Genomic DNA, 25479 nt, shown 5'->3' with positions numbered 1-25479 from the left:
AATGCTGTGTTAATCTGTAGAGCTTCAATTCAAGCTAAAGCAGACCTCAGTCTGCTACAAGCAAGGTGAAGGTTATTTTGCCTGCCCGTGCTTTTCCATGCTCTGCTTTCAGCATCTGACACTTAGGACTTGGCTTTTAAAGGCCCAAGAATATATAAAGAACTATGGAAAAATAACTTGGGGAAAGCCCAAAAGTTTTATGCTGCAGTGTTGATTTCACCTTTAATAGTTTGCTGTTCAAAAGAAAAAAAAATCTCAATGATTGTAAAATATGTTTAAGATTTAAGAAATCTCTTGACTTTTATGTCCCTCAGTGGTATTGCAAACGAGCTGTGGGATTTACAGAGCTTCTAAACAAACTCATTATATACTCCACGAGAAGGGTATGGCCCGTGTACAAATGGTGCAGAAATAATTAATAAATGACTAAGAAATGTACACATGAATTTTTTAGGGAACATTAAGGTAATTATCAGCATCTACAGCACAAAACATAAACGATAACAGTTATAACACACGTTGAAGATGGTGATGCCCATAAACCACTTGTGTCGAGTGATAATCTAGTTAGAAAGGTAACGTCAGTGTATGCGGCGTGTCCAAGCAACTGCTTTATCAGGAAAGAAGGGAGATCACGGATGAGAGGAGGGCAGTGAGGCATGGCTTGCCAGTGGAAGCACAGTCTCTCCCTCCCACTAGTTCTCACTAAATTGCTCGTAGAAGTGAGGCCAGGAGATGTTTGCTCCTGAATCTGCTGAGTCCGTGGACTCAGCCCCCTGTTATTGCAGATCCTAGGCTTTCATCTTCATGGTAAGAACAGTTTATGGCAAAAACATTGTTTGAAGCAAAGTGGCCAGTAATAGGGTATAATCATATCAGATGCTTGCCTGAGGCTTTGATCAACGCTCTGCCAAACTGAGCTCTCCAAAGGAAGGGGCTGGTCTCTCGCCCCACCTCGCTCTGCGGGTGCCCTCCAAGCCCGTCCCTCTTCCAGCCACAACAGTCAAATCCTGCATGGGAATATTGAAATAGGAAAGCTGCCTTCCCTGCCAGGCTTCTTTTAAAGCTTGTAATGACATGAGAAATACCACGTTTAGTGTCTCATATGCTGTAATTGACATTTTAAGCGCTCCTCAGAGCAAGAACAGGAGAATTTTCAATGGATATTAAAATGGAAATCCTTTAATGTCAACTGATAGCAGCAGACATGCACTGGTGCTAAATTAAAGCTGGATGACTTGGATGTTCACAGGGCATATTCCATTAAATGAGCTGATATTAAACGAACATGGCTGCATGTATCAGGGAATCCATTATTTGGAGGGGAGAGCAAGCACTAAGAGTTTCACATCAAAGCCACTGTCCATACATCCATACAACACCAAACTTTTCTTTATCCCCTTATCAACTTCTGTTTCTCTTGTTTTGGAAGTCAAATTAATGCCTCTTCTAAAATATTTTATCAATGCAGGTAATAAGATTGATTTAGCTGATAAGAGAGAAGTCTCCCAGCAAAGAGCTGCAGAATTTTCCGAAGCACAGGACATGTACTATCTGGAAACCTCGGCAAAAGAGTCAGATAATGTGGAAAAACTCTTCCTGGACTTGGCCTGCCGGTTGATCAGTGAGGCACGACAGAACACCCTTGTGAACAATGTCTCATCCCCCTTACCAGGAGAGGGGAAAAGTATCAGCTATTTGACTTGCTGTAATTTTAATTAAAGAGCTGGCACGTGATTTCCCTTCCACCATGGGCCAAGAGGATTCTTTTTTTTTTTTTTTTTTTTTTTTTTCTTCTTCTGTCTTCTGGGATATACCTACATGAAGGGAATTGCTGCCACTTTGCCCCATCTGACTTACCCTGAGGTTGCAGACCTGAAAGCATGGGAGGCTGACAGCTCCAGCTGCATGGCAACATAGCAGAAAGTAACATGGTTTAAATTTCATTTTTCTTGCAGTCTCTGGAATGCATTAGGAAAAGAAGAGTAGCACAAGTGCTTCATGTAATGCAGAACCTGAGCTATTACATTTCTTTCTATGGGAGACTAGAGCCATCTCTCTCGAAGATAATTGAAGAAATCAGAATCTGTCTTACAAAACAATGTTCTTGGTCCTTTTTAAAATAAAAAATAAGAAACCCCCCAACAATAAACACTGACCCTGGACTACACTGGCAATCCTCTGGGCTGCCAGCAAGTGAGCTCTTAGGACATGTACATAGCGGCTTCATGGAGGACTCTGGTGTTTGAAATAGTGTTATGTCTCTCATCTACAGGCACTTTCATGAACCTGGAATTGAAAAAAGTTACATATATCAACATTTTCAAGATTTAAGAAGACATGGATACAGCTCAGTTGCTCCCTTTGGTGCTAGCAGTTCAGCAAATATTCCATAGACCAAACGCAGTCTTACTACATTACTGTCCTTTGAATGTGTAACTTAAACTGGTTAGGAAAAAACACTAATAAGCACTGTTCATAAAAATAAATAAATCTTGTTACCTCTTTTTCTAGGCCTGAGTGTAGTGGGAAAGAAAGGACTGTGCTGCTTTGATATCTAACACAGGATGAAAAGACTTTCCAGAAATTAAAAAAAAAAAAAAAAAAAAAAAAAGAAGGAAATTAACCATTTCTCTTCTAATTGGTAATGCCCTAACGTGAAAAATTAGCTGTGGGAAAGGTTTTTGGTGGAGTTGGAAAAAGCGCACCTGATGTGACCAAAATCTCGTGCGTGAATGGATTGTGCATAAGGAATTCAAAGAGGGGCACAGTTTGAAGTGGCAGTCTGCAGTATGTCTGGCTTAAAAAATGAAGTTCGTAGATACAGTTCTCATTGAAAGGCAGGCATACAATTTGCAGAGGGGCTTTTTATGCTAATTGGAAATAGTGACGGGTTGCAAGGTGGTATCGTTCTGTGTCTGACCCATCTAGCACTCACCTTGTGGAACTGCTCTCCAAGACGCTCTTGAAGGTATCTTCCTGGCATCCAGTCTCTTTGCTAGAGTAGCTTTCAGTAGGTTCAGGGCTTAGAGTCATCTAATTTACTTGATGCTTTGTACTCTTAATCCCAGACTCCAGTGTATGTGTTCAGGCAATTTCTTTTGTGACAAAGGCCTCTGAAGTGGAAGCACTATGGAGTTTGCAATGTTATCCCACCTGTAGTGCCATATGCAAATAATGCATTGCAAATTAACACATTGGTGTTAAAGGGAAATTGGAAGATAGGGAATATGCACATGAGAAATGATATTTAGAAGTTTGAGCTCCGTTTAGCTAATCCAGATAAATCTCTCCTGGCAATTACATGGCTGTGAAATGCTGTAATTTAATCAACTTAAAATTATTTGGCTTTGACTGAAGATTATAACAGAGTCTTTGTATTGACGTAAAAAGCTGCCAGTAAGTACTTCTTGAAAAGAATAACAATTAAAAAAAAAAAGCGCAAGCATTTTAAAATGCATTTTCATATTTTCCTGGAAAGACTTCTTTGGGCTGTATCATGTTGTGCCTTTGATCTGTAATGGGGAGACAACTCTGCGTTAAAGAGAGGAGGGGATCAGTCTGTCATGGCCATTTTTAATATTTTCTTGCTATTTTTTAGGTCACTTTCTTCTTTTATGACTAGTGGTAAAAAGGAAGATGTGGAAGGTGTGGTAGGAGGCTTGTTTGTCATTTAGGCAACATTGAGCAAAGAGGTTCTCTTAGATGACATGTACCCCAACATCTCACACTTATCTGCTGTGCTGGCCTGGTCCTTTTCAGTCTCTGCTCCTGGTGTCATCCAGGGATTTAGAAATGTGTGGGACTCGGTGGCTTCTGCTGTGCCGGACTGTGGGGTACAGCCTGTGCTGAAGGGCAGCATCTTGCTTGAGCGTTCCTCGGCTTCCTTGAGCATTCCTTGTCTTTCTTGAGCATTCCCCAGATTGCCAAATGCAGCCTCACTTGAGCTTGTGAAGACCACCCAACTCTGGGACTGCTGGTTCTGCACAGCTTTTAGATCGTTGTTTAGAGCAAAGCTCAGCGTGTTACGTATAAGGTGACACTCAAGTTAAATCAATGCTATGTATATTTAATCTGTAAAAGCTCTTACTCTCCAGATGCTGGACTTGTCAGTATATAATTGATAATGAATAGGGCAGGGCTGTTTGAGCAAATTAGTCAAGGAGGAGAGAGACTAAAACACCGGTGGGTTCCTCAGCCTGATTTCCAAAAGCATCAAAGCTGAGCAGGCACTTTTCATTCCTGCTGAGTACAACTATAAAGTCATTTTAAAGTGCTCCTTGCATCACTTCTGGAGATTGAGCTCTAATGCATTGTCACGACTGAACAAGCTGAACCGGTCGAATAGCCGAAACTACCAAGTTTTTATTTTCTTGGGTATTCATTTTGAGGTTTCTAGAAGGCTAAGTTTCTTCTCCCAGTGTTTTCCTAACATGTAGGTGACTATTTTGGAGACTAGCTGCCTTCCTTGAAGTATTGCTTCTTTTTATTGCTGGCAGATCTTCTCCCTGTAAGGACTCCACCTCGAGGCAGTGGGGTGGCGTGCTGCAGCTGGGCTGGTGTTCAAGTAAAGTGTCTGACTTCTCCAGGGACAAATCTGAAGTGATTCCTCTCAAGGTTGATTCTTGTGGACTTAAAGTTGAAAAGAACAACGGTGGTAGGTGCAACGTTTTTTACGGTCATAAGCCAAAGCTGTAGTTTTGAAACTAGCCTCTTTTTCTGCAGTTAACACACACACTACCTGTTAAAGAAGTAATATTTTGCTGTTGTAATTCATTACAGGATTTATTTTTGTACAACTTTGAATATCTCTCTAGTGCATGCAACCCACCTTTCCTTGTAGCACTGAGGGCTTACCTTCTCTTCTACAGTCTGGTCCACTGCTGAAGGCTTCCCATCTAGAAGAGGGGCTTTATCAGCTGCTGATAACAACTCAATGCTGTGGAATAGGTTTCAAAGTCCTGAAAAATAAAAGGAGATAAAATACAAATCTCCATTACCTGACAATCAGCACTCCAACTATGGCCAGCACCTTGCTAGATGAGTGGATTTTGAGAGAACTGTCAGTAAAAGCCTTGTGATTCTTGCTGGCTCAAGTGTCCAAAAGCCATGCAGAATTGACTATAATGGGGCCAAACTTGACTGGACATGTTCTCTACTATCAAGAGAGCAAAGCATTGCTTTTAGTGCGATTGCTAGATTTGGGTGTGTTTTCAGGGTGATATATTCACAGCCATGGACTAGCTCCAAGCAGAAGGCAATATTGCATGGTCGACAGATGTTGGCTTTATATAACAAACCTGTTTGCAGAGGTAAGTAAAAGCATCTCCTGCAAACTGAGTGATCTACACTCTGTTTTCTGGTTCAGCCACTGACTCATGCTGATTTTGGGTAAACCACCAAATGTTCTGTACTTCAGATGTGAAGTACTTGCTGGTATTTTGCATTGGGTATTTACACTGCGGGTTTGCTGGGACAAGCCGTGACTTTGTTCTGTTCCTATTTGTGTTCCCCGTGAGAGACCGAGTGCTAGGGGGGGAAGAGCAGCCCTTCAGGTCAAAGAGTTATGATGGGGAAAATGAAATCGGGGACACTGTGTGCCTCTTCCTACCTCTAATACTGAAGTCCTGATTTGATCTACCGGTAAGTTGTTTGAGTGTGCAGTCAGATACCTGTTTGTGCTGGAATGCTAACTGGCTTTGCCATCATTGCTTAATGAAAACCGCACGTGACAAGTTGTCAGGCAAGATCCTTTGTTCTCTGCCGTAGAACACATGGAAACAGCCCTTAAAATCTGTCAGCCTGATGGTGCTGTTTGTCTTTGGAAATAGCTATATTGGTAACAGTTGGCTCCCGCTAGTCTAGGTTTAGCGGTTTAATGGCTATTGAATTCCTTCAGCATCGGTAATAGCAGCAGGCTGAGGCTGACACAGGAGACAGTGATTTGAAGAGAGAGAAAGTTGAAAGCAGTGATGCAGAAGCATGGTGGGTGCGCGCACATGGGACGTCAGGCTTCCCCGACCTTTTGCTGACAAGGGATGCAATTAGCTATAGTCAAACCCACTGGGGTTTGCCTCATTCGTTGTCCCAGAGGACTGCTGTTTGTTCAGCTGCTTTTCCACTTGTCTTCTCCGTGCAGTATGAAGACCTGTCTATAAATTAGGCTGAGATGTTGAGCTGGCATGATTTCTGTAGTCAGAGGCTGAATTCAGCTGGAAAATAGGTGAAATTCTCCAGCTATTAAAACAGCCTGAGCAAACATGCAGGACACGCGTGTTTGGGGACCTGTGGTGCCATTGGGGTCGGAGGTGGCTGGAGACAGCGTCACAGAAACTCTCTCCTGGTTGTGGGGCAGACAGAGTGCTAACAGCCCTTCGTGCCATGGGAGAGATGGCTGTGCTGGGGGAGAGATGGCTGTGTGGGGCAGAAAGTGCAAAAGAAAGAGATGGTTTTACTCAGGATTTTCTCAGTCCCATCGTCTTTAAAAACTGCATCTATGATTTTGGTTTTGTTTGCTCTGGACTTTAAGGGATGCTTTGAATTTGTTTCATCTGAAATCGTTCTGTATTCTTTTGCTTTCAATATCAAAGCACCTGATTTCCTCATACAGGGTGCTTCCACCAACAGACCTTTTTGAGTTAATTCTGCTAGTGTCTTCTAGAAATACCTTTTTCTTTGTGAATTCCTAGTGAGCAAACATGGAAGCTCTCTGAAACGTTGATGTATGTAAGGGCTCACCAGAAAACCCGCTGGAGCTGAAGGAAATACTCTAATCAATCCTGGTAGTGAAAAACCTGTGAAAGGTGTTATATCAAAATGTGTTTTTCCTCTGTTCACAAACTTAATTTGCTTCTCTGAACAAATTTGGCTCTGGACACCATCCTTTATCTTTGCATTGAGTCTGTCCTCTTGTTGTTGTGGGTAATAATTGTTGCAGTTACTGTTCACAAGGAGCAGAGGATCATCATTTTGAAGGACAGTCTTGTCTTGTGATGATGAGTGGTGGGGGAACACTTACCTGATTTCCTACAAGCGACTAGCGCATCCTAAGCAAAGCAACTGGAGCTTACCATGTCTTTGAAATGGGATCATCCACCCGAGCTGTAGTTAAATGTACCGTAAAGGTTACAGCTCTCACATCGGCCTCAGTTCAGGATTTATCTTGGCTAGAGCAATAGACAACAGGGTAATCACCCTGACCGTGATGTCAGGCTCCCAAAGTAGCCCACGGCGTTGCTCTGACTTACCTCGCTAATTACCACCGCGCTGAACTGGCCCAAAGTTTCCTTTTGCGGGATTGTACGATCTCCAGCCAAGACAGATTGCCAGCTGTCATCACCCCTGGATTCCATCACACCCTTTCCCCTCATGCAAATGAGCTGTAACTTAAACCAGAAGTAAAAACTATGCCATGTGTGTTGAGGGTGTTGGTTTTTTCCCCAAGTGGGAGCCACAGATCCAGCAAAACACCCCTCACCTCTAATGCTTACCCCTCCAAATACAGTCAGCAGGGTAACTGGGGAAAGCCAACTCGGGTATAGCAGAAACTGAGATGGAGTGTGATTTAGGCTGAAAATACTGTCAGTGAAAGATTAGACTGGTTTTAAGACTATAGCCGGTGTTAACAGCTCAGCTTGCCTGTCTGGATAAGCAGGAGCTGGCTGTGCTGTGCTCGGAGATGGTCTCTGTTTTCACATTAATAACTACCTGTTGGCACATCCTGGATATGATCACATTTGCTTTGCTGTACCAGTTATCCTTTTCCAGCAAGCTCACGGGATAATTTTAGCTCTGGTTAGTGCTCCAGTTAAACTCGAGAGGCAGATGCCACCTTTACGTGTGCACCTTTGCTTTTTCTGCTGCTGCTTCTCTTCGGCCTCTTCCCAAGGCCGTGCGCGCTGGTGAGTGCCCTGTGGTGATGTTCCTGCTGAGCATCTCCTGGCGTCCAGCCCTGGTTCACAGGCACCTGACACAGCCAAAACCTGTGTCAGTCGTGGCTTTGGCTTTGCGTGGCTCCCTGGGGGAGAGGCAGTGCTAAAAGCAGGCTTTTGCATTCATGGGCCGTGATCCAGGGCTCCAGTGTGTCTGGTGTCACGTGAATGCAAACCTCGGAGCTTTTGAAAGCCTGATTCCTCTGGTACTTTTCATCCATGAATCTGCTTCTTCTGAGTGCTGCTCGTGCCTCAGGCACTGTGGAGGTCTCAGACTGGAAACTATCCTGGTTGTGCAATCCCAGTGGTTCTGGCTCCTGCTTTAGCTGGGAGGAAGAGCATCCGTGGCTCATCTCCCCTGCCACGTCGAGTTTCTTGCTATGAACATAAACCTAACTAATTCCATGAGCCTGTTCTCAGCCAGGGCATCCTATAAGGAATGCTTCCCTTCATTCAGATGTTAAGAAATGGTGGGGATTTGGTGCAAGTGAGTAAATCCCCAGTGAGCAGGTGGATGCTGCTCTCCATCCCGGGAGACTTGTGGCTGTGTGGAGGAGAGTCATTCCGAGCTCTCACCTGGGGGGTGGTGGGAGTATCTCTGAGGGTCTGGGTCACATCACTGGCACAAGCTTTAGCAAATGTAATGGCTACAGTGTCCCCAGCAGCCAAGCCTTTGTGGAGAGGGAAGAGGAGCTGGTTTTGACATTTTAATGGAGTAAGAATAAAATGTTTGGTCTCTCGTGGGGAGAGCTGCTGCCGTTTCAGGTGCTGCCATTGCCTCAGCTGCTCTTGCAGGCTGGAAGGAAGCCTTGCTGCTGGCCCCCATGTACAGGGGAAAACCTGGCTCCTTAAGCCAGTGTTTTGGGTGGGACAAGGCCATCTCAGGAAAGTATGGAGGAAGCCCAGCGCTTGTTGCTATGCCGATTTGGAGTGACAAGTATATCTGGATATTAGAGAAGTGGTTTAAAATGCGCCATGGTTTTTAGTATAATAAGATATACTGCCGAGATGTCACATCCATTTTACTCTCCACAGCTGTTTACAAAAGAAAAAAAAAAAAACCAACAAACACCCAACCCTGAGATTGGAGCAGCTGCAGTCACTCAGCTGTCAATATGGGACAAGGCTTTTTCTGCTCCTCTTTTATTTCCACTTCACTCTGTTCTGCTGCACATATTTGGCTGTTCTGTGAATTTGCAGATCATGAGATTATTTTTTTCCCCCCAAACTGCCTTTGATCTATACAGAAAGACTCACCCAGCTCTCATTTGAATTCATTAATACTTTGAGTAAGCATTTTAATTTTATGTTTACTGGCTTGTTTCCCTTTGTAATACTATCTAACTGACAAGCTCATCGTGCTCTGCATTACCTTTAGGTTTTTGAGTCTAAAACACTTCCTCTTTCCTGAAAGCTCTGATCATTTTCAGAGATGTTACAAAGGCATCTTCATTTCCTCAGGAGAAAACCTGAATTACTCTCAGCCTTGATTACTAGCAAATCAATATTGAAGCACGTAAATTTTTTTTACAGCATGAACAAAGTAGGTTTTATGCCATCAACTGTAGTTCGAATTGTAGTTTTAAAACCTGCTTAAACACTAAAAGCAGCATTTTGTTTGCAACTTCTGTGCCGGGGAAGTCGCAGCATTGAAGGAATTTCCTGGGTTGGAGTTTATCTCGCAAAGGTCTGCTGTTTTTTCCCCAACAATTGTGAATTTAGCACAATGTACAGAGTATTAGCAAGACCCCTGATTCCTAAACATGTGGCTAGAAGGATGAAGAGAGGATGTGTTTCTTGTTGATCAAGCACAACCATTTCAGTGGAGAAAATGCACTACAGCTGGTCAGACCATTGATCTTGAGTTGCTGGGGTAATGCTGTCTTTGGGAAGAGTATAGGTGTTAGCAAATTGTCAAACTGTGAATCATTGACTGTCAGAAGCATTTGGCTTGTCTGTTTTTTAAGTTCTTGTGGTCGTGTGCTACAATGGGATTGAGAAAGGAATGTACTTTGGGTAACCAGGATGATGAATGTATGATGCTTCATGTTTGTTTGTAACGTCCTTTTTATACTTAGAAATTGCTTACATATGTATCTGTATGTAAATAAATGTTTAATCCTTTCCACTTGGTCTGTGAAGTGGTTGATTTGTTTGGTTTTTGTTTGAATGGCAGAGCAAAGTTGCCTTAAAAATATGTACAAGGCAGATTCACTTGATGTGATTTAATATCAGACTAACAAATGAATGACTGCTAAAGGGTTTCTGCTTGGGTTGAGCAGGCCGAGGCTCTCATGGCATTGGGACCTCACAAGAAGAGCAAAAATAGAGCTGCTGTCCACCGGAGCAATACCCCTTTGCACCAGAAGAGAAGGAAAATGTTATTGGGAACGAGACATCATAGCAAAATTGGAAATGCCAAAGAAATGCTGGCATCAGTCACTGGAGGGTGGTCTTTGATGGAGGTACCGTCTTCACACACCATCATTGCAAACCTGTAGCTGGTTAAACTTTTGTCCTAGCAAGATGCTGGGTTTGTGTTGGACGAAGATGGTGGTTGGATGCTTCTGTTGTCTTTTATTCTTTGTCTTGGTGCCTTTTTTCTTTTTTTTTTTTTCTTGTTTGTTTTGTTGTCGTTATTTGTTTAATGCTAGTTCTTCAGCCTTCACCACTTGCTCTTTTCATGCTCATAGAATGCTGCTGGAGTTCCCCAATGACCTGCTTTTTTCTGGGCCTGGAATCTTTTGGACAAGATCTCCTGTTTTAAGCCTTTAGTCTTTTGGTCAGTATATGCAGTTTGTGCTCTGAGTCGTTCTGGGGATCAGGTTTCTTCCCTGTGCTCTGCTCCACATCAAAGATGACTTCTGCTAACACTTACAGTGAGAAAGGAGCTGTGAAGCTTGAAGATGCCATGTGTCTCATATTGCTTCCTCTACTGACCTTGAAGCTCCTTCCGTGGTAAGTCTGACATGAGGGCTGGACCATCTGCTCTGTGTTCCCCAGGAAGCTGGCAATTTGAGCCAGTAATAAAACAGAGAGGTGTTTGGAGAGGGAAAAGGCCCTGCATGCTTCTGGGTAGGAACTGGGCAAAGGGAGGGGGAGAAAACATCCTTAAAGCTCAGACAGCTTGGGAACTGAGCTTTTACTGCAGGAGAGGGGGGCTGGAATGTGTTGCCTGTGGGGGTGATGGCTGGAGAAGCCAGATCAAGCTCTTCCTGGGGAAAGGAAAGGGGCAGGTGAAGAGTGGTAGCTCTTCCTTGCAAAGAGCATGTAACCAGTGAGATGTGCTACCTTCTCCTTTTTCAGCGGGTGTAACCGCAAGGGCACAGCCTGTGCCAGGCTTTGCTGTGGGTAGAAGGATTGTCAGAGCATGAAGGTTCCCTGCAAGAAGGGAACAAACTGCCCAGGAGAAGAAATAAAAGGCTGACGGACCACAGGAGCAAAACCAACGTAGCTCACTGCCTCTCCTCCATGTACGAAGTCTTCCTACCGAGCACCTGGGGAGCTCTGCCCGGAAGATGTCACCTCACTGACAAAGGTCAGTCACAAAACAGCACTTTTTGGTCTCACAGTGTCTGCAGCGCTCTCGTGCAAAGCACAGGAGAGCTGGCTGCCCTGCATCGATTCTAATGGTATCATACAGACAGTCCTACCTGATTTAAAACCTAGTCTTGATTTATGGATTTCTATGCGTAGGGAATCAACCACAAACCCGGTATGCATTTTCAGCAGTTTTATTACCTTCAGAATTAAACATGCTGAGCTTTATTCTTTTTGTGCAAGCTTATAATTGCATCAGCTTGCAGCAAAGCTGTCGCTGTAGTATGTGGATTAATTGCTGACTAAAATCACTCATTCTGGACAAAACCTTTCATGTCAAGATGCTGTCAAGTACGACGTAGAAGTTCTGGCAGTGTTTCATACCTAGCTGCATCAAGGCTCTGGTGTATCACTTGGATTGGGTCAACCCCCCGTGATAAAGTGGGTGTTTGTCCAGTTCATCACAAAGGAGTGCTTAAAGAGCCAGTGATACTGTAGTCTCATGTTATGTGGGAAGTTGTAGTAGAAACAACTCGTTTCAAGTGTTATTTGTTTGAGCACTGATGTTTTAAAACCCCTTTGATACTGTGCTCAGTGATTTGGGTATAAGTAATGCTGTCTTTCCCTTTGTTTCTTCTACAGGAGCTATAAACGCAGACTTACCATTTCCAGGCAGGCTACATTTTTTTTTTTTTTAACTCCTTTTCCACCTGCCCCTAACATAGATTCATCAAGTAGGATTTTATTTGCAATAACTAAAATCTCTTGAAGCAGCATAGCATTGCTAAATGCAGGCGCACACACAGGCTTTTTCACTTGGGCTCACCCTAGAGCCTGGCGCTATCCTGACTGAAGCAACCCTGGTGCAGTGCTGCTGCTCTGATTTGCTCAGGTGCAGGGCTAAAGCTCAGCTGGGCAAGTCATCAACAGATTATAAAGTCTGTATGTTTTGGGTTTTTTTTTTTTTTCTATTGCCATCACATCCCTTTGGCTGTGCCAAGAGGCTCTGTGTATCCCTTACAGCGCAGCGTTGCCACAAGTGACTCCACTCACAGGTACAACGCTTGAAGTTACTTTGGTCATCATATTATTGTTTAATTCTACTTCTCCCCACTCCCCCCCTTCCCCCCCCCCTTTTTTTTTTTTTTTTTTTTTTTTTGCTATAACTGGATGTTCCTTTTTTCCTTCTGTTTATGTCTAGGATCCAGGGACCACAGAGATCAAGGCTTGGGTCTGTGAGAAGAAACCTTGAGGCTCTTGCCACCTCCACCTGCTGTTGCAGCATCCTTAAACACCAGGAAGAAATTTTGGCTTGTGCTGGAGTATCTTGCTGGTCAGGACAGCAAGGAGGAAAGGTGCTTTGCTGGTTAATCTTTCATCTATCTATCATCCTTCGGTGATATACGGTTTGGCTCCACGACCTCTTAATGCTGGGCAAGTCTTTGACCCTGTGCCTCAACTGTAAGCAGTGAAAAAAACCCCACGAACAAATGCTGACTGCTACGGAAAACTTCTTTGTAAATTCACCTGTGAATTTACACGTGCGTTTACATGTGCAGCCTTGCTGTGTAGCCACGAGGAACTGTTTTCTTTGGTCAGCCTGCAGGAATGCCTGCAGCCTCGGCACACTTGTACCCTTGGTAGGAGAGGCTGTATCTCATCAATATCCTACTCGGCTGCAGAAGTTTGTTTGATTTCAAATGCTCTTTGCCCTCCCAGCCCTCCCTGAGAAATGCATTTCATTAGGAAGTGCAGAACTTAGGGTAGAGACCAAGAAACTGAAAAGGTTTTACCTGTATGTTCTGTAAGGGTGATCCATGCTAAAAATAGCAGAGAAGGGACAAGGTGGTGAGAGTAAATGCCCTCATACTTCCCTGAGTGTCCTGAGAATCATGAGCAGGTACATAATAACTATTTTATAGACAAGATATGAAGGCACACAAAGAGCACAGCTCAAATGCCAAAACTAAAAGTGGCTTCCATTCCTAGCTAGACCCTGCCTTCCCACGCTGGTTTGTGTGCGCGCCCCACTGAGGTACCCACCGCCTGACCATGAGAACGTAAGGTTGGAGAGGCCTAAAGAGTCACACAAGAAGCCCTTGTAGCCCTGTCTCCCAACAGCGACCAACAACATATACTAAGGAAAATACATAGGAACAAGAGAAGCACGAAAGCATACGTTCCCACAATACTCTTCTAACTTCCAGCAACCTCTGCCTCTGAGATTACCAAAGGCAGAGAGGGTGTCTTTGTAACCTGGAAGTGCTTTAGTTGTCAGTATGGATACCAGTTGTTCTTGCATGCAGAGACACCAAACTCTTCTGAACACCGAGTCTGGGGCTTAAGCAGGTGCGTTAGACATCACTGCAGTTCTGTGTTTGAGGCCTCGCTTCATTTCTATCTCATAGCAGAGAATGAATGAAGTAAACTCTCCTTGTCACCAGTCATGATGTACATGGTGCATATGCATCCTATGACTCAGAAAAAAAATAAATATCACAGCAGACAATTTTAGGACCGCTTCTGGTTTTACAAGTCAGCATTTTCAGGCTGATGAGATCCTGAGCCATCAGGTTCCCACATCCTTCTGCAGGACCTGAGCTACAAGCCTGCAGCAGCAGCTCCAATTCTCTCGTCAATGATCCCAAATGCAGCGGTTCTGCATGGGGGATATGGAAGACCTCAAAGAAAGGATGAGCAGAGACACTGCCAGGCATCTGCCACTAGCAACCTTGAAAAAACCCACTGGAAAACTGGGAGCTGCTGCCAACCGCTCAGGATGGTCCTCTCTACCCACCTCAGTGCTTCATAGGATCCCAAGTGGGCTCAAATACGAGGCGCCCATACGGTAATTGAAATTATTTGATGAAAACTTGGCCCTTCTCCCCAGAAAGTCAGCAGGCAAGAATCTGGAGTGGGCACAGACTCCAGGCCTTCTTGTGATGAAAAGGCAACACCGAATGCTAAAACACTTCACCTACCTGTACTTGATAAAGTGAGATCTACTAAAAACTCCCACTTCTGTAAAAGTCTTTATTGCACGTTCCAGAGTTAATTTACAATAAAATACAGTAACTGCAAATTCTGTTTTCCCCCGTTGGTGTGGTACAAAGATCTGCAAATAAACATAGCTCATCTGAGGAAGGCATATGCCAACAGGTCTATAAACAATTTAATTGTTAAATAGCTCTTTTCTTCTACTGGCTCCTTCCCAAAAGTCTTAAAAATAATTAAAAAAACACAGCACAGAAATACCTTTGTTTAGTATTTTGGCTTATTGGAAAAAGGAGCCTGCGCTTGGAAGAACAACTCAGGAGACCAGCCAGTTGCCCCTTCCAATATACCTCCTGAATAATTTGCCCAGGAGAGGGGATTCTTGCCTTCCGAAGGGGAACAAGTTCCCAGGACTGCATTGTTTAAAAACAAGGCCTTGGTGACACCTGCAGATACAGGAGTTGTCAGAATCCTGGCTGTGTCCCCAGGGTTTAATCTCTCATTCTGGAAGCATGCATCATTTTCACTATTCCCTTTGCTTTCAGAAGTCTGGTTGCTGCCGCTGTGCTCACAGGTCGATTGCAAGTCAGCAGTCCAGCTAACAGCTTCTAAGTTTAAAGATGTAGTTGCTTTCCACCTTTTCTTTGCAGATGGAGGGATCCACTCCTCAGAGCTGCCAGGTGGCTGGCTGTTGCGGAACTGCTGTGAAACAGAGCTAGTACTTTCTTCATCTTCCCCGTTACTCAGCCTTGGATGTTTCACTAACCTGCCAGTAAGCTGCTGCAACAGAGTGTTTTGAAAGGAGGACCTGGATCGCTTGGAATGAATTTTGGTGGGATTTTTAGGGGTGAAGATAGTCGTAAAAGAGCTTCTTTCCCCAAGAGGCCACAGTTTTGGGAAATGTTTTGTTACAGGAGTTGATTGTGAATAAGGAACGAAGTCTTGAGAGCTGACCGAATTGCATTCTGAATCACAGAAGGAGTAAGTTACTGGTGTACTGTGCTTACTAAAAGCAGGAGAGGACCGGTGCAGGGATGAGCTCAGGTTTGAACTGTTACAGGGAACAACTCCAGGATAAAGCACCCATTCAGGAGCTGCGACCTTTTCTGTCAAAATATCTTCTTGTATTAAAGAATTACATGATTTATTTAAGAATTCCACAGGTTTTGCTACCTCTTTTGCACTTGCATCAAAGAGATCAGCAGAAGCATTGTAGCTGCCTTCAGGGAAGATCCTGTTCCACAGCATCTCTCTCCTATTAACGCTTTTGAAGGTATTTTCTGGCAGTTCTGTCAATGGTTTTAATTCTCTTTCATACATCCTTCTCGTATTGTTGGGAGTTGCTGGATCACAGTCCCATCCCCCTGAGAATGTAAGATCTGTTCTTTGGCTTGGCGCAGAAGAATAATTTTCTTTATTTTCACAACCAGCTGAACAGCTATCATGTGCAGAATGCACGCAGGTAGCCGCCTTGCTCCTTTTTAAAGAGGAGGTTTCTCCATGTTCAGCAGTACACTGCAGACTAATAAAAGACCAAGCTGACTTTGAAATGCCAGTATTTGCATCCCTGGATTGCACATATTTGCTCTCAGAAACAGAAAGCTCTGATGTAACTGGCAAGGGCTGCGACAGAACAGGTAGATGAGGGTTAGGTATAAAGCAAGATGCTCCACATTCCTTGTCAGCCGAAGATAAAACTTTAGAGGAAGACTCACATTGTGACACTTCATCACTCGGAGGATTTGCATTTGACTGAAGACAAGCAAACAATATGTTCTCCCAACTATCATTCTCTGCTGGTGGCAAGAACCTCCCTGAGATACTTGCTTCATGCAAATCACCAGCTACTAGGGTTTGCCTAGGATATGATTTGCTATGATTTACCCCCAACTTGTGACTTTCAAGAAGGGCATGTTTGCCTGCATCAAGGCTGGGTGATGTTGCAAAACTCTTACCATCTTCTATTTTGTCTAAAAATTCATTTAGGCTTTCTGAGAATGGGAACTCATCCCAAAGCATAGAGTCCATCTGAGACACTTCAGCGACATTTATGTGATTAGAAGCTGAGACATCTCTCTTGTAAAAAAGGGAGTTGTGGGATTTTTCTGGGTAAGAATAATTTCTGCTATTAGCCTTTGGGTAAACGCTTTTTACCCCAAGTTCCAAGGGATGTTGTAACAACCTGGAACTGTTCCCATGTGAACACTCAGCCTTTGAAGAGCATGCTCTCTCTAATTTATCAGTTGCAGAGGTACTGTCAGTCCGACTAGGCTGTGAACTCAATTCATTATCCTCCTCTTTATCCCCTTCCTTCACAAAAGACCTGCAAAACTGTGAATCCCAAAGAGTTTGACTGTTGAGACTTACGCTGCACGATTCTGCAGAGACAGGTCTCCCCTCTTGTTCATGCTGTTCGCTCACTAGCTTTCCCACTTCTAGAGTGGGAAAGTCTTCCACTGTTACCCAAGCAACAGATGAATTCAGGCTGAAGGACTGCTGCCAGAACCCTAAAAAACTTTCTCTGCCACTAGACTGAACAAAACAGGAGCTTCTGCTCAGGCTAGACAAGTTGCTGAGCTCACTGACAGGTTCATCTATTGGAGCCGATGATGCATCAGGTAAATATGAGCTGTTATTACAGTTCTTGAATTTTGCCGACTGCAGGAGCCGATGGAAGTAGGTGATAACAGTAAAGCCAGTAACAGCAGCATTTGGCAAGAAGATCTGGCAAGCTGTAAGGTTTTTTGTACTTCTATTAATCCTGGAACGGTTTTGCAAGATGCTGCTGGCAGCAGAATGCCCTCCATCTTCCCTTGCACAATGCTGGGGGGAAAAAGAAAAAAACCAACAACTTAGTACAATGCTTTGTTTTGTAATAGGAAAAAAAATTAACACATGTCTTTTAAGTCAGGCTTAAATTTAGTTCTCACTTTTTGGTGGGATCTGCAGGGAAGAGAATACAAAACAGTCTGTCACAAAGCAGTACTCCCTGGGAAATAAGCACTGGCAAGGGCTACAAAGGGCATCACAGTGAGAGGTTCTTTGCTTGTTGCAATTATGCAGAGTTCTGGAGCTGGAAAAACAACCAAGAATTCCAAGAAAGGACTTCACAGAAAATCCTCTCTTTAGGGCACTGGGTGCTTCCGGGCTTCCTCCAGTGCAATTCTGTGCAATTGGCTAGTTGCCTAAGGCCAATGCTTTTATCTAGGAGGAACTGGGCAGTACTTGAAGGAAAGTACTCTGGTACCAGGTATCTACCTGACTTGGCAGCTCAGTTATCAAGCCAGCATATTTTCTATGCCTTACCTCTGTGAGAGAGAAATAAGCTACAACCTTTATCTTCTCAGATTTATTTGGAGAGTAGTGTTTCAAAGAAGCTTCAGCTCAAATTCTTTATAAAACCTGCTTCCCTCAAGTTAGAGATAAAAAAAATGACATTAAAAGCAGAGGGAATTATCTAATGTTTTGAGAAGTGGATAAAAACCTTCTTCACCTCCTCCTCAAGGTGTGGCAATGCCAGAGAGGCCAAAAAGCGAACACAGCCATCTTGAAATTCAACTACCCTCCTACTCCCTGAGCCTATGCAAAGGCTGAGGTTGAAGGCTGTGAGCCAAGGACAATACCCTTCTATGTAGGTCTTAAAACCTATGTTGATTCTGAGTTTTAAGTGAGAGAGTGCAACCGTAAGCATAGCTGCAGCCGAAGGCTGAACAAATGCTCTTCGAATGTGTGTTCAGTCCTTGTGCGTGCAGGAACAGCCACAAGGCTGTTGATATGTAAGATTACTTGTATTTGTAAAGGTATCAGACCTGGAGACCTGGTGAATGGTTCCAGCTCAGTAAAGTTAATGCATGAAGTCCTCTAATTTTCATTACTTAAGATGCTGTGCATCAGGAAAACCTGAGCTCAGACACAAACCTCATGGTGCCCATGGGAGAGGAAAACCACCTGCCAGGTAGGATTTAGTTCACAGACTTCATAACATGATTGACTCACACAAGCGCCAGGTGAAGAGAACTCAGAAGGCTGTTTCTATGGAAATATTACTAAGAACTAATATTCCAAAGTCTGTTAAACACATAAAAGAGCTGCAGATGCATATGCTAAACAGCTGTACTGTATCAACATTTTTAAACATGCTCTTAAATCCAGAAATATCAAAATGCTGCAAGGAGATGTGTTTCTCCTGACATTTCAGGCACCAGGAGACTATGCAGCATAGGCAAGGTAGGGCAGTGCTTGAAGAGACAGTCTGTTTCTTGCTTGAACTGTACATGGTTTTTTAACAGACTCCAAGCTGTTACTGATATGCACAAGAGCTGGCACTGCTCAAGCTCTCTGAAAAGCAGCCCTGACAAGCTGTCAAGCTGACTACTGCCACTCAAGATGACTTTTGGATGTGACTCATTTAAAATAACACAGGTGTCTGGGGCAAGAGGAGCAGAATCCTTCCCATGTCCTAGCCCTAAATTTTCTCAAATTCCCAAAAGATACTGTACCTGATGCTTTGATAACTCAGTCTATGCCCCCAACTGGCTACAAGCTAATGAAAAAACTCATTATAAGAGAGTAATGTGCATTAGAAATTACCTTCACTCCAAATATAAACCTTTTTCCAATGAAACAAGTTTCCACTGCTTGAACTAACGCTCCTGGAGATGCATCTGTGTTTGTTTCTCCTGACAGCTGATGGAAGTCTTGAATATACCTTGAGGAAAACATATAGAAGCATTGGACCAACAGAGGAAGCCTTACATAGCTTTTTAGCTGTCATACAGGTAGGACACATGCTAAAGAGAAGATATTGTGGTAGCTTAAACTAAACGTAAAATGAAAACAGGAAACCATGAACCTACAAATTCAATTGTTTAGTTCACTTCATTCGTTAGTGAAACAGAAGTAAACAAAACAATCGCTCTGAACAAGGTTAATATACACACAACTTTCAGTTCCATGCATGGCTGTCGTTTTTGTATCAACATGATGACTATATAATGCTGTCAATATGGTGCTATTGCTTACATATCCTTTCTGCCCGCACCTTTACAGCGACAGCGGTATCCATATTAAGACATGCAAATAACTCTGTCACAGTGGACAGTAGTATGCAGTCCAGTGTAGAATGCCTGCCATGAAGTGTGTTATTAATACTGCTAATACGGGATTTTAAAAGTGTTCATCTTTGACCCAGTGACAACACAAGGTATTGGAAAATAACAGAATAGAGAAAGAAGTGGATGTATCTGAATATCCCATCCTAGCAGTTTCACATATAAGAAAGTCTGAAGCTTACAGTGTGGGTAGTCAGGCTCTGAGGACCAACAGGCTTTCTTAGAAATCCCTCCTTTCTAAAGGAAAATCTGATCATATTGATGAAAAGTCATAAGGTGCAAGTTTTTTAAAAAAGCAAACCGTTAAAAAAAACCCAAACAATGCAAAGGCTCCAGCTTTTGCTTAAGAGTCTTCTTCTAAATCTTGAGGAAAAAATATGTCTAAATCTCTGAAAAGCTAACTTACTAATCTGACATTAGATAAAGGAAATTCAATCATCTTAAAGGAGGAAGAATACAACAAAGACACCCAACCAACCACACTGTGAAGCTCACTTAGCAGGTAGTAGCTGCCTCAAATGGACAAGTGAAGGATCTCTTCTACTACATAGAAGTAATTAATCTTAAAATTTCAAGATTCCAGGAAGAAACCAAACTTCAGCATTTTCTCAAGGTAATGGGTACCAAGGAAATGCTGGAAGGGAGCACTCTGGCAGCTTCTTCCCAATCATCTCACTTTTTTTTAGGCTGAAGAAAAAGCAACAGTTAAATAGTTAGAAAGAATCCATTCCTTACCTTTGTAGAGTTTTTGCGGTGACCCCAAAGAATGGATCTAAGCAACTTCCAAACACAGTAATGTCAAACAAATCATTAGTGTCAGCAATCTTTAGGGACAATCTATACCTGTAGCTTGCATCTTTAGCTTCACCTGTGCAGCCACATTTTACACAGTGAAACCTGACAAAAGACAGTAAAAGGATAAAAAAAGATTGTATATGCAAACTTCTGTTAATCACTGCTGAGGTAAGAACTTATCTGCAGCTGTAAGTATTATTACAATAACATATCAAATATTCCATTCCATTCCAACTATAAGGTTCTTTCTTGTTCTTTATTCCTTGAGGCATTAATCTTACCACAGACTCAGCAAGGTGTCTGTATCATGACAGAATCCCTCTGGCTTCTTTTACTGACTTATTAAATGCTAGCCTGTTGTGAAGTTGGAGAGCGACAGTGGGCTTTGACTGGCCTGTTGGGGAGTAATTTTGAATTCCCTACACCCCCATTTTTCACGTTTCATTCTGGTTTGGGATTTTGTTTCCTGCAGCTTTAGTATAATACCTAAATTTAAAAAATCATCAGGAAACAGCACTGTTATCTTCTACTTCAGCATTTGAAGCAACAGATATTCTTGCTTTACAAAGTCAGCTCCTTCTGTTTAGTGCTGACATTCATTGATTTACTGTTCTTCTGTGTCACAGATTTCACCTAACAGTGGGATTAAAAAGGAAAGCCCATGTGTTTCTGGACACACAGTAAGTGGAAGAATCATATAAGACTACCTGATGCATTTCACATACAGAATGAGAAAAAATGGAGAAAATAAAAGATTCTATTTGGATGGCCTTTCAGTCAATGCTTTTCACTTTAGAAACAGCACTGAAGAACTGGATAGACTGCAAGGGATACACTTGGAAGCTATTACACAAATCATTTATTGTCCTAAACTGCCCTTCAACATTGCATGGCACGGAACGAAACAGAACTCTTGATCCATGATGACCTCCAAGCTGCTACTGGAATATAAAGAGATCTAAATAGTAATAAGTAATATAAATATCTGAAATTAGCACTTATTTCTACAATGGCCAGATTTTCACTAATTTGTTTTAACTTGTGTTCAGCTAACGGAGACTCCCAAGGCCTCTGAGAGCTACAATTAATGATCCCCAAAACAGGGCATACCTCCTGGAATTCAGTATCAGCCTAGAAAAGCAGTTTTGACAGGCAGGATAGATGAAGCTGGAGTTGTAGACAGAAATTACAGAGGCAGCCAAGAGTCCTCTCACACTATTCATGTGTTCACAGCATCACCTGAAACAAGTAAGTCAAAATGGTTCAAAGAGTTCTCATTTCATGAGACGTTAACATTAACTGCTTTTAGTTGGGTTGTTTAAACATTTTGAAAGGCAGCCCTCTGGAAACGATGATCTCTGTTTGAAAATGGTAGCCCAACTGTGGCAACATCCCATCCATTATTACCCTTAATTAACTCTTTAAAAAGAAAAAAAGACGAAGATATGTAATAAGGAAGTGCTCGTGATATCTGCACACCACTGCAGATAAATCATGCACATTCCCACTTGTATTTAGGGAGTCTTTATTAGAAATATCCTTAAAACACAGTACTGCAGCAAATGAGGTTTTGATTTTTGTCCTTAACTTAGAATGATGTCACAACATGGCGTTAAAAACTGAAATGATTTTACATGTGTAATTCTGCAAAAGCCTTCAATACCAATGACTTTGAAAGGACAGGATGCCCAGAAAATCTCAAAAGGGCTCGCAATAGCAACTATATTCTCTTGCCTTTCTTATCACTATACTGTCCAAAACATCAGGTTTTGGGAAACTTCCCCTATTTTAGAAAGTTAACTTTTTTCTCAGCAGATGCTAGAAACATGTAGAAAAAAATACCCTAAAATACCTAAAATAATAGATTTCCAACTTAAATAACAAATGTTCTCTACAGCTGAATTAAAGGACACCTTATAAATCCTTCTTTGCAAAAGCACTTTCATCACAGTAATAGCTAAATATACATCTCTTTTCAATGTATGCTGCAGAATAAACTCAGAATAGGAAGTGAATTTCACATCTTCATCTCAGAAGACCCTTGGGGAGGCAAAAGGCCAAAGACCTAAAGGAGACTCAAGTATGGCTTTTACATGTTAAAAAACATTCAACAATAATGTTTTGTTCATATTTTGCTACCAAAAAAACCCCTTCAACTTACAGGTTATCTGGTTGACCTTAGGTGCACTGCTCTCAGCATTCTGGTAAAAACAAGATCCATAACGTGAGTACTAGAAACATGTGAGTAACTAAACTTACTACTCTGAGTAGTTAAGTGTTAAAAAAAAAAAACCAACAAAAACCAAACCACCAGAAAAAACCCACCCAGATATCCCAGTATTCACTATGGCAGAAAGGCCAGGAAACCAGAGGCAGGAAAAGGTAAAGGCTTTACTGGGGAGCTAACCAAAATGAAAAAATAAATAAGTAAATAATTATCCTTTCAAAACACTTATTGACACTCATTAGACCGAATATATTAAATGCTGCATGCCTTCAATTTGTGCCAAAACAACTATTTTTTTTTTAGTTACAGTACAAGATATCATTAAAAAGTACATGGAAAACATACTAATATACAGAAGTAATAAAATTAAGCCTGATTTTGTTATTGCCCAAGAAGGTGGACTTGGAGAAACCGGCACGTGCTTCACATTCCAGTTGGTTTTCAACTCAGACTGTTAGTTACACTTTTTAAAGACATTTGAAGAAACCTCAAACCCCAGAAAACACAGCGAACACTTCCAAGTATTCCCTTGGGAAATAAAGCATAGCATGTATGTATTACCACAGGTTTGGGGAAGAGCTTGCTTTAGAGCAGGCTGAAGATCTACACCTGTTTCTCCTTGGTAGAAACACACTACTCGTTATCTGGGCACAAGTTGAAAAAAAAATGCTGTACAAGTAGATCTGTTTTACTTTATTTTTCTAATTAACAACCCAAACCTCTGCGATCACACAGCCCCCCCCCCAGGAGCGCCGCCTTGCAGCAGCCCCGCAGCCTCACCCAGATTTCTGTCGGTGCCTGCTGCCCTCTCGCGGGAGCTCAGCGCCTTAAACCCGATTTTATTAGCAATCCCCCCAAACTTCACCCAAGAAGAGTTATTAAGAGCTCTCACGCTGCAATCTGAGCCCCTTAACCCCCCCGCCGCCCCCGCAGGCCCACGCCGGCACCGGCCGCGGGCACCGCACAGGGCGGCTGAGGGCCGGTATGAGCTGCCCCGTTTCACCCCCGCCCCCCTCACTCGTCCCGGCCGCTTCAAGCTTTACTCAACACCCAAAAAACGCTTCAGTTACCGAATTACGATCATTCTTACCGTTGCAGCGCCGTTATCCGCCACCAACTCGAGCTTCTGCCTGCTGGCCCCAAGGACCGCGCTGAAGCGCGGTCCCCCAGGCACGGGAAGAGGCAGCTGGCAGCGGCGCCGCCGCCCCTCGGTGCCCTCAGGCCAGCACGGGAGGGCAACGCCGCAGGGTGGTTACGGGGGCCGTGCCGCCATCGCCTCAGCACCGGCCCCGGGGAAGAGCCGCCCGGCACGGTTCTGGCCCTGAGAAGGAGACAGTGCGTGACGCTGAGGGCCGCTGCCGGGGGCGGGGACGAGACGGCGCTCCGCCAATCGTGACGCGGCCCGGAGGCAGGCCCGCCCCACTTGCCCAATAACAAAGCGAGGATGCCAGCCTCGTTCTCACGCTCCCCTCCTGCGGAGCGTAGACGCGAGAGGGGCGGATCACGTGCTTCAAGTAGCCAGTCGCTGTCGCTTTACAAGACGCCGCGCGCCCCAAACCCGTATCCAGAGTCGCCGCAGCCAACCGCGGAAGCGTGCGCGAGCTACCCTCCCCTCCACAGCCAATCGCAAAGCCCCACTGCTTAATGCCCGCCCCTCCACGCCTGCGGGTAGCCCCGCCCCGGTGGAATGAGTCGCCCGGCGGCCGTGCGGTAGTGCGCAGGCGCGGCACCGCCCCCGCCGCTGGGTCCCGCCGCCCGCCGCTCCCCGCGGGGCCGGCTCGGGGCAGCCCCCGGGCCGGGGGCGCGGGGACGCTATAAAGCGGCGGGGCGGCGGGTGGACTCCGTTCCTTTCGGCCATGCTGCGGCTCCTCCTGGTTCTCCTGCTCCTCCGGGCGCCCGGCGCCCTGCCCGTCTCTCCCTGCCGCCGGGGCGCCGCGCCGCCAGTCGCTCCCTACCTCACACGCTACCTCACGCAGCAGGTAGGAGCCCGCCGCGGCCGGGGGCAGCGCTCCCGCCCGCCGAGCCGTTTGAGGGGGGGTGCTCCCCTCCGGGCGGTGCTGGGCAGGGGGCTACTGCTGCCAGCCGGGGCGAGGGGAAGCCCGCCCGGGGGCCCCGCCGGCGCGGGGGCTGGCACTAGGCAGCGTGCCCGCAGCGCGGCCGGCTCTGGGGGGCCGGGGGCCCGAGCCTGGCTCGGGCAGGGAGCTTCCGTGGGGCTTCATGGAGCTTTTTTCCTGTGATAAGCCTTATTCAGCTGCAGCCTGTATGCTTTTGTAGATTTACGGGTGTTCCGATGCTCGGTCTCTTCGGTAAAATGTTCCAAGTCTTGAATATTCCGCTTATTTGAGTATTATTGACTACTGCGGCTATGTAAGGTAACAAGCAGCCTGCTCAGTCACACCTATACACCATATTCTAGTACTAAAATCTGTTCGAAACCAGACTGCACAGCATGTTGGCCGCGAGGGGACTCAGCTGTACCCTGAAGGTATTTGCAAATAGCGGTTCTGTGACTTTGTTTTAAATATGGAATAGATTTCTGTTGCTATCCTGGGCTTCGTTTTCCTGACTGCTCCAACAATTCCCCGTGCAACTTGTTGGCAAAATCCATAGCCCGTGGGCAGAACAGAGACCTCAGCAATATTGGCTGCAATATGTTCACAAAAACAGTGAACAGTTCCTTTGTAGGTGTCAGGGAGCGTCTGCATCTTCACCTGTGCTGGGGGAGGTAATGGTACCTCTTGCTGGGAGGTGTAATAAGGGGAGAGGAAGCTTTACTAGTATTCCTTTGGTTTGATTAGAATCAGGCTTGTAGCCTGCATCTGAATTTCATGCCCTTGTCCACACAGGGAGTGGGGAAGGAGCAGCTCTTTAATTCACAGGT

At 44.3% G+C, this 25479-nt stretch overlaps 3 protein-coding genes across 4 annotated transcripts in view; 2 read left to right on the top strand and 1 right to left on the bottom strand.

The window, feature by feature from the left end:
* RAB30 (RAB30, member RAS oncogene family) overlaps positions 1-10059 on the top strand; it is a 52924-nt gene extending 42865 nt beyond the window's left edge. Inside the window, exon 5 of the mRNA XM_005232209.4 lies at positions 1472-10059. Coding sequence (XP_005232266.1) covers positions 1472-1722 — 251 coding nt within the window. The 3' untranslated portion in view covers positions 1723-10059. The remainder of the gene's footprint in view (positions 1-1471) is intronic.
* Positions 10060-14484: 4425 nt separating this feature from the next.
* Positions 14485-24074, bottom strand: DDIAS (DNA damage induced apoptosis suppressor). 2 transcript variants are annotated; one of them, XM_013295078.3, is made up of 7 exons: positions 23689-24074; positions 23160-23242; positions 22533-22572; positions 21482-21610; positions 20312-20473; positions 19056-19173; positions 14485-17288 (listed from the first exon to the last, which is right to left on the bottom strand). In XM_013295078.3, exons 4-7 carry the CDS (start codon positions 21592-21594, stop codon positions 14733-14735), a joined length of 2949 nt encoding a protein of 982 aa, XP_013150532.2. In that variant the 5' UTR covers positions 21595-21610; positions 22533-22572; positions 23160-23242; positions 23689-24074; the 3' UTR covers positions 14485-14732. The 2 variants fall into 2 exon arrangements, with proteins under 2 accessions (XP_013150532.2, XP_013150531.2); XM_013295077.3 differs by lacking the exon at positions 23160-23242 and having other exon boundaries at positions 23689-24072.
* A 240-nt stretch (positions 24075-24314) lies between these two features.
* PRCP (prolylcarboxypeptidase) overlaps positions 24315-25479 on the top strand; it is a 34485-nt gene continuing 33320 nt past the window's right edge. Inside the window, 1 exon segment of the mRNA XM_055801461.1 lies at positions 24315-24577. Within this exon segment, the coding sequence (XP_055657436.1) occupies positions 24455-24577 (123 nt within the window). The 5' untranslated portion in view covers positions 24315-24454.

Source organism: Falco peregrinus, chromosome 4, assembly GCF_023634155.1.
Source record: "Falco peregrinus isolate bFalPer1 chromosome 4, bFalPer1.pri, whole genome shotgun sequence".
Taxonomy (NCBI): Eukaryota; Metazoa; Chordata; class Aves; order Falconiformes; family Falconidae; genus Falco; species Falco peregrinus.
This window is presented reverse-complemented; position numbering and strand designations above follow the sequence as displayed.

Excerpts from the sequence above, each read along its gene's own strand:
- DDIAS (XM_013295078.3), bottom strand. The coding sequence starts at position 21,594 with ATGAATAGTGTGAGAGGACTCTTGGCTGCCTCTGTAATTTCTGTCTAC. Across the intron at positions 20,474-21,481 it reads CTGATACTGAATTCCAGGAG|GTTTCACTGTGTAAAATGTG; the intron begins GTATGCCCTGTT and ends GTCTTTTGTCAG. Across the intron at positions 19,174-20,311 it reads ACCGCAAAAACTCTACAAAG|GTATATTCAAGACTTCCATC; the intron begins GTAAGGAATGGA and ends GTTTTCCTCAAG.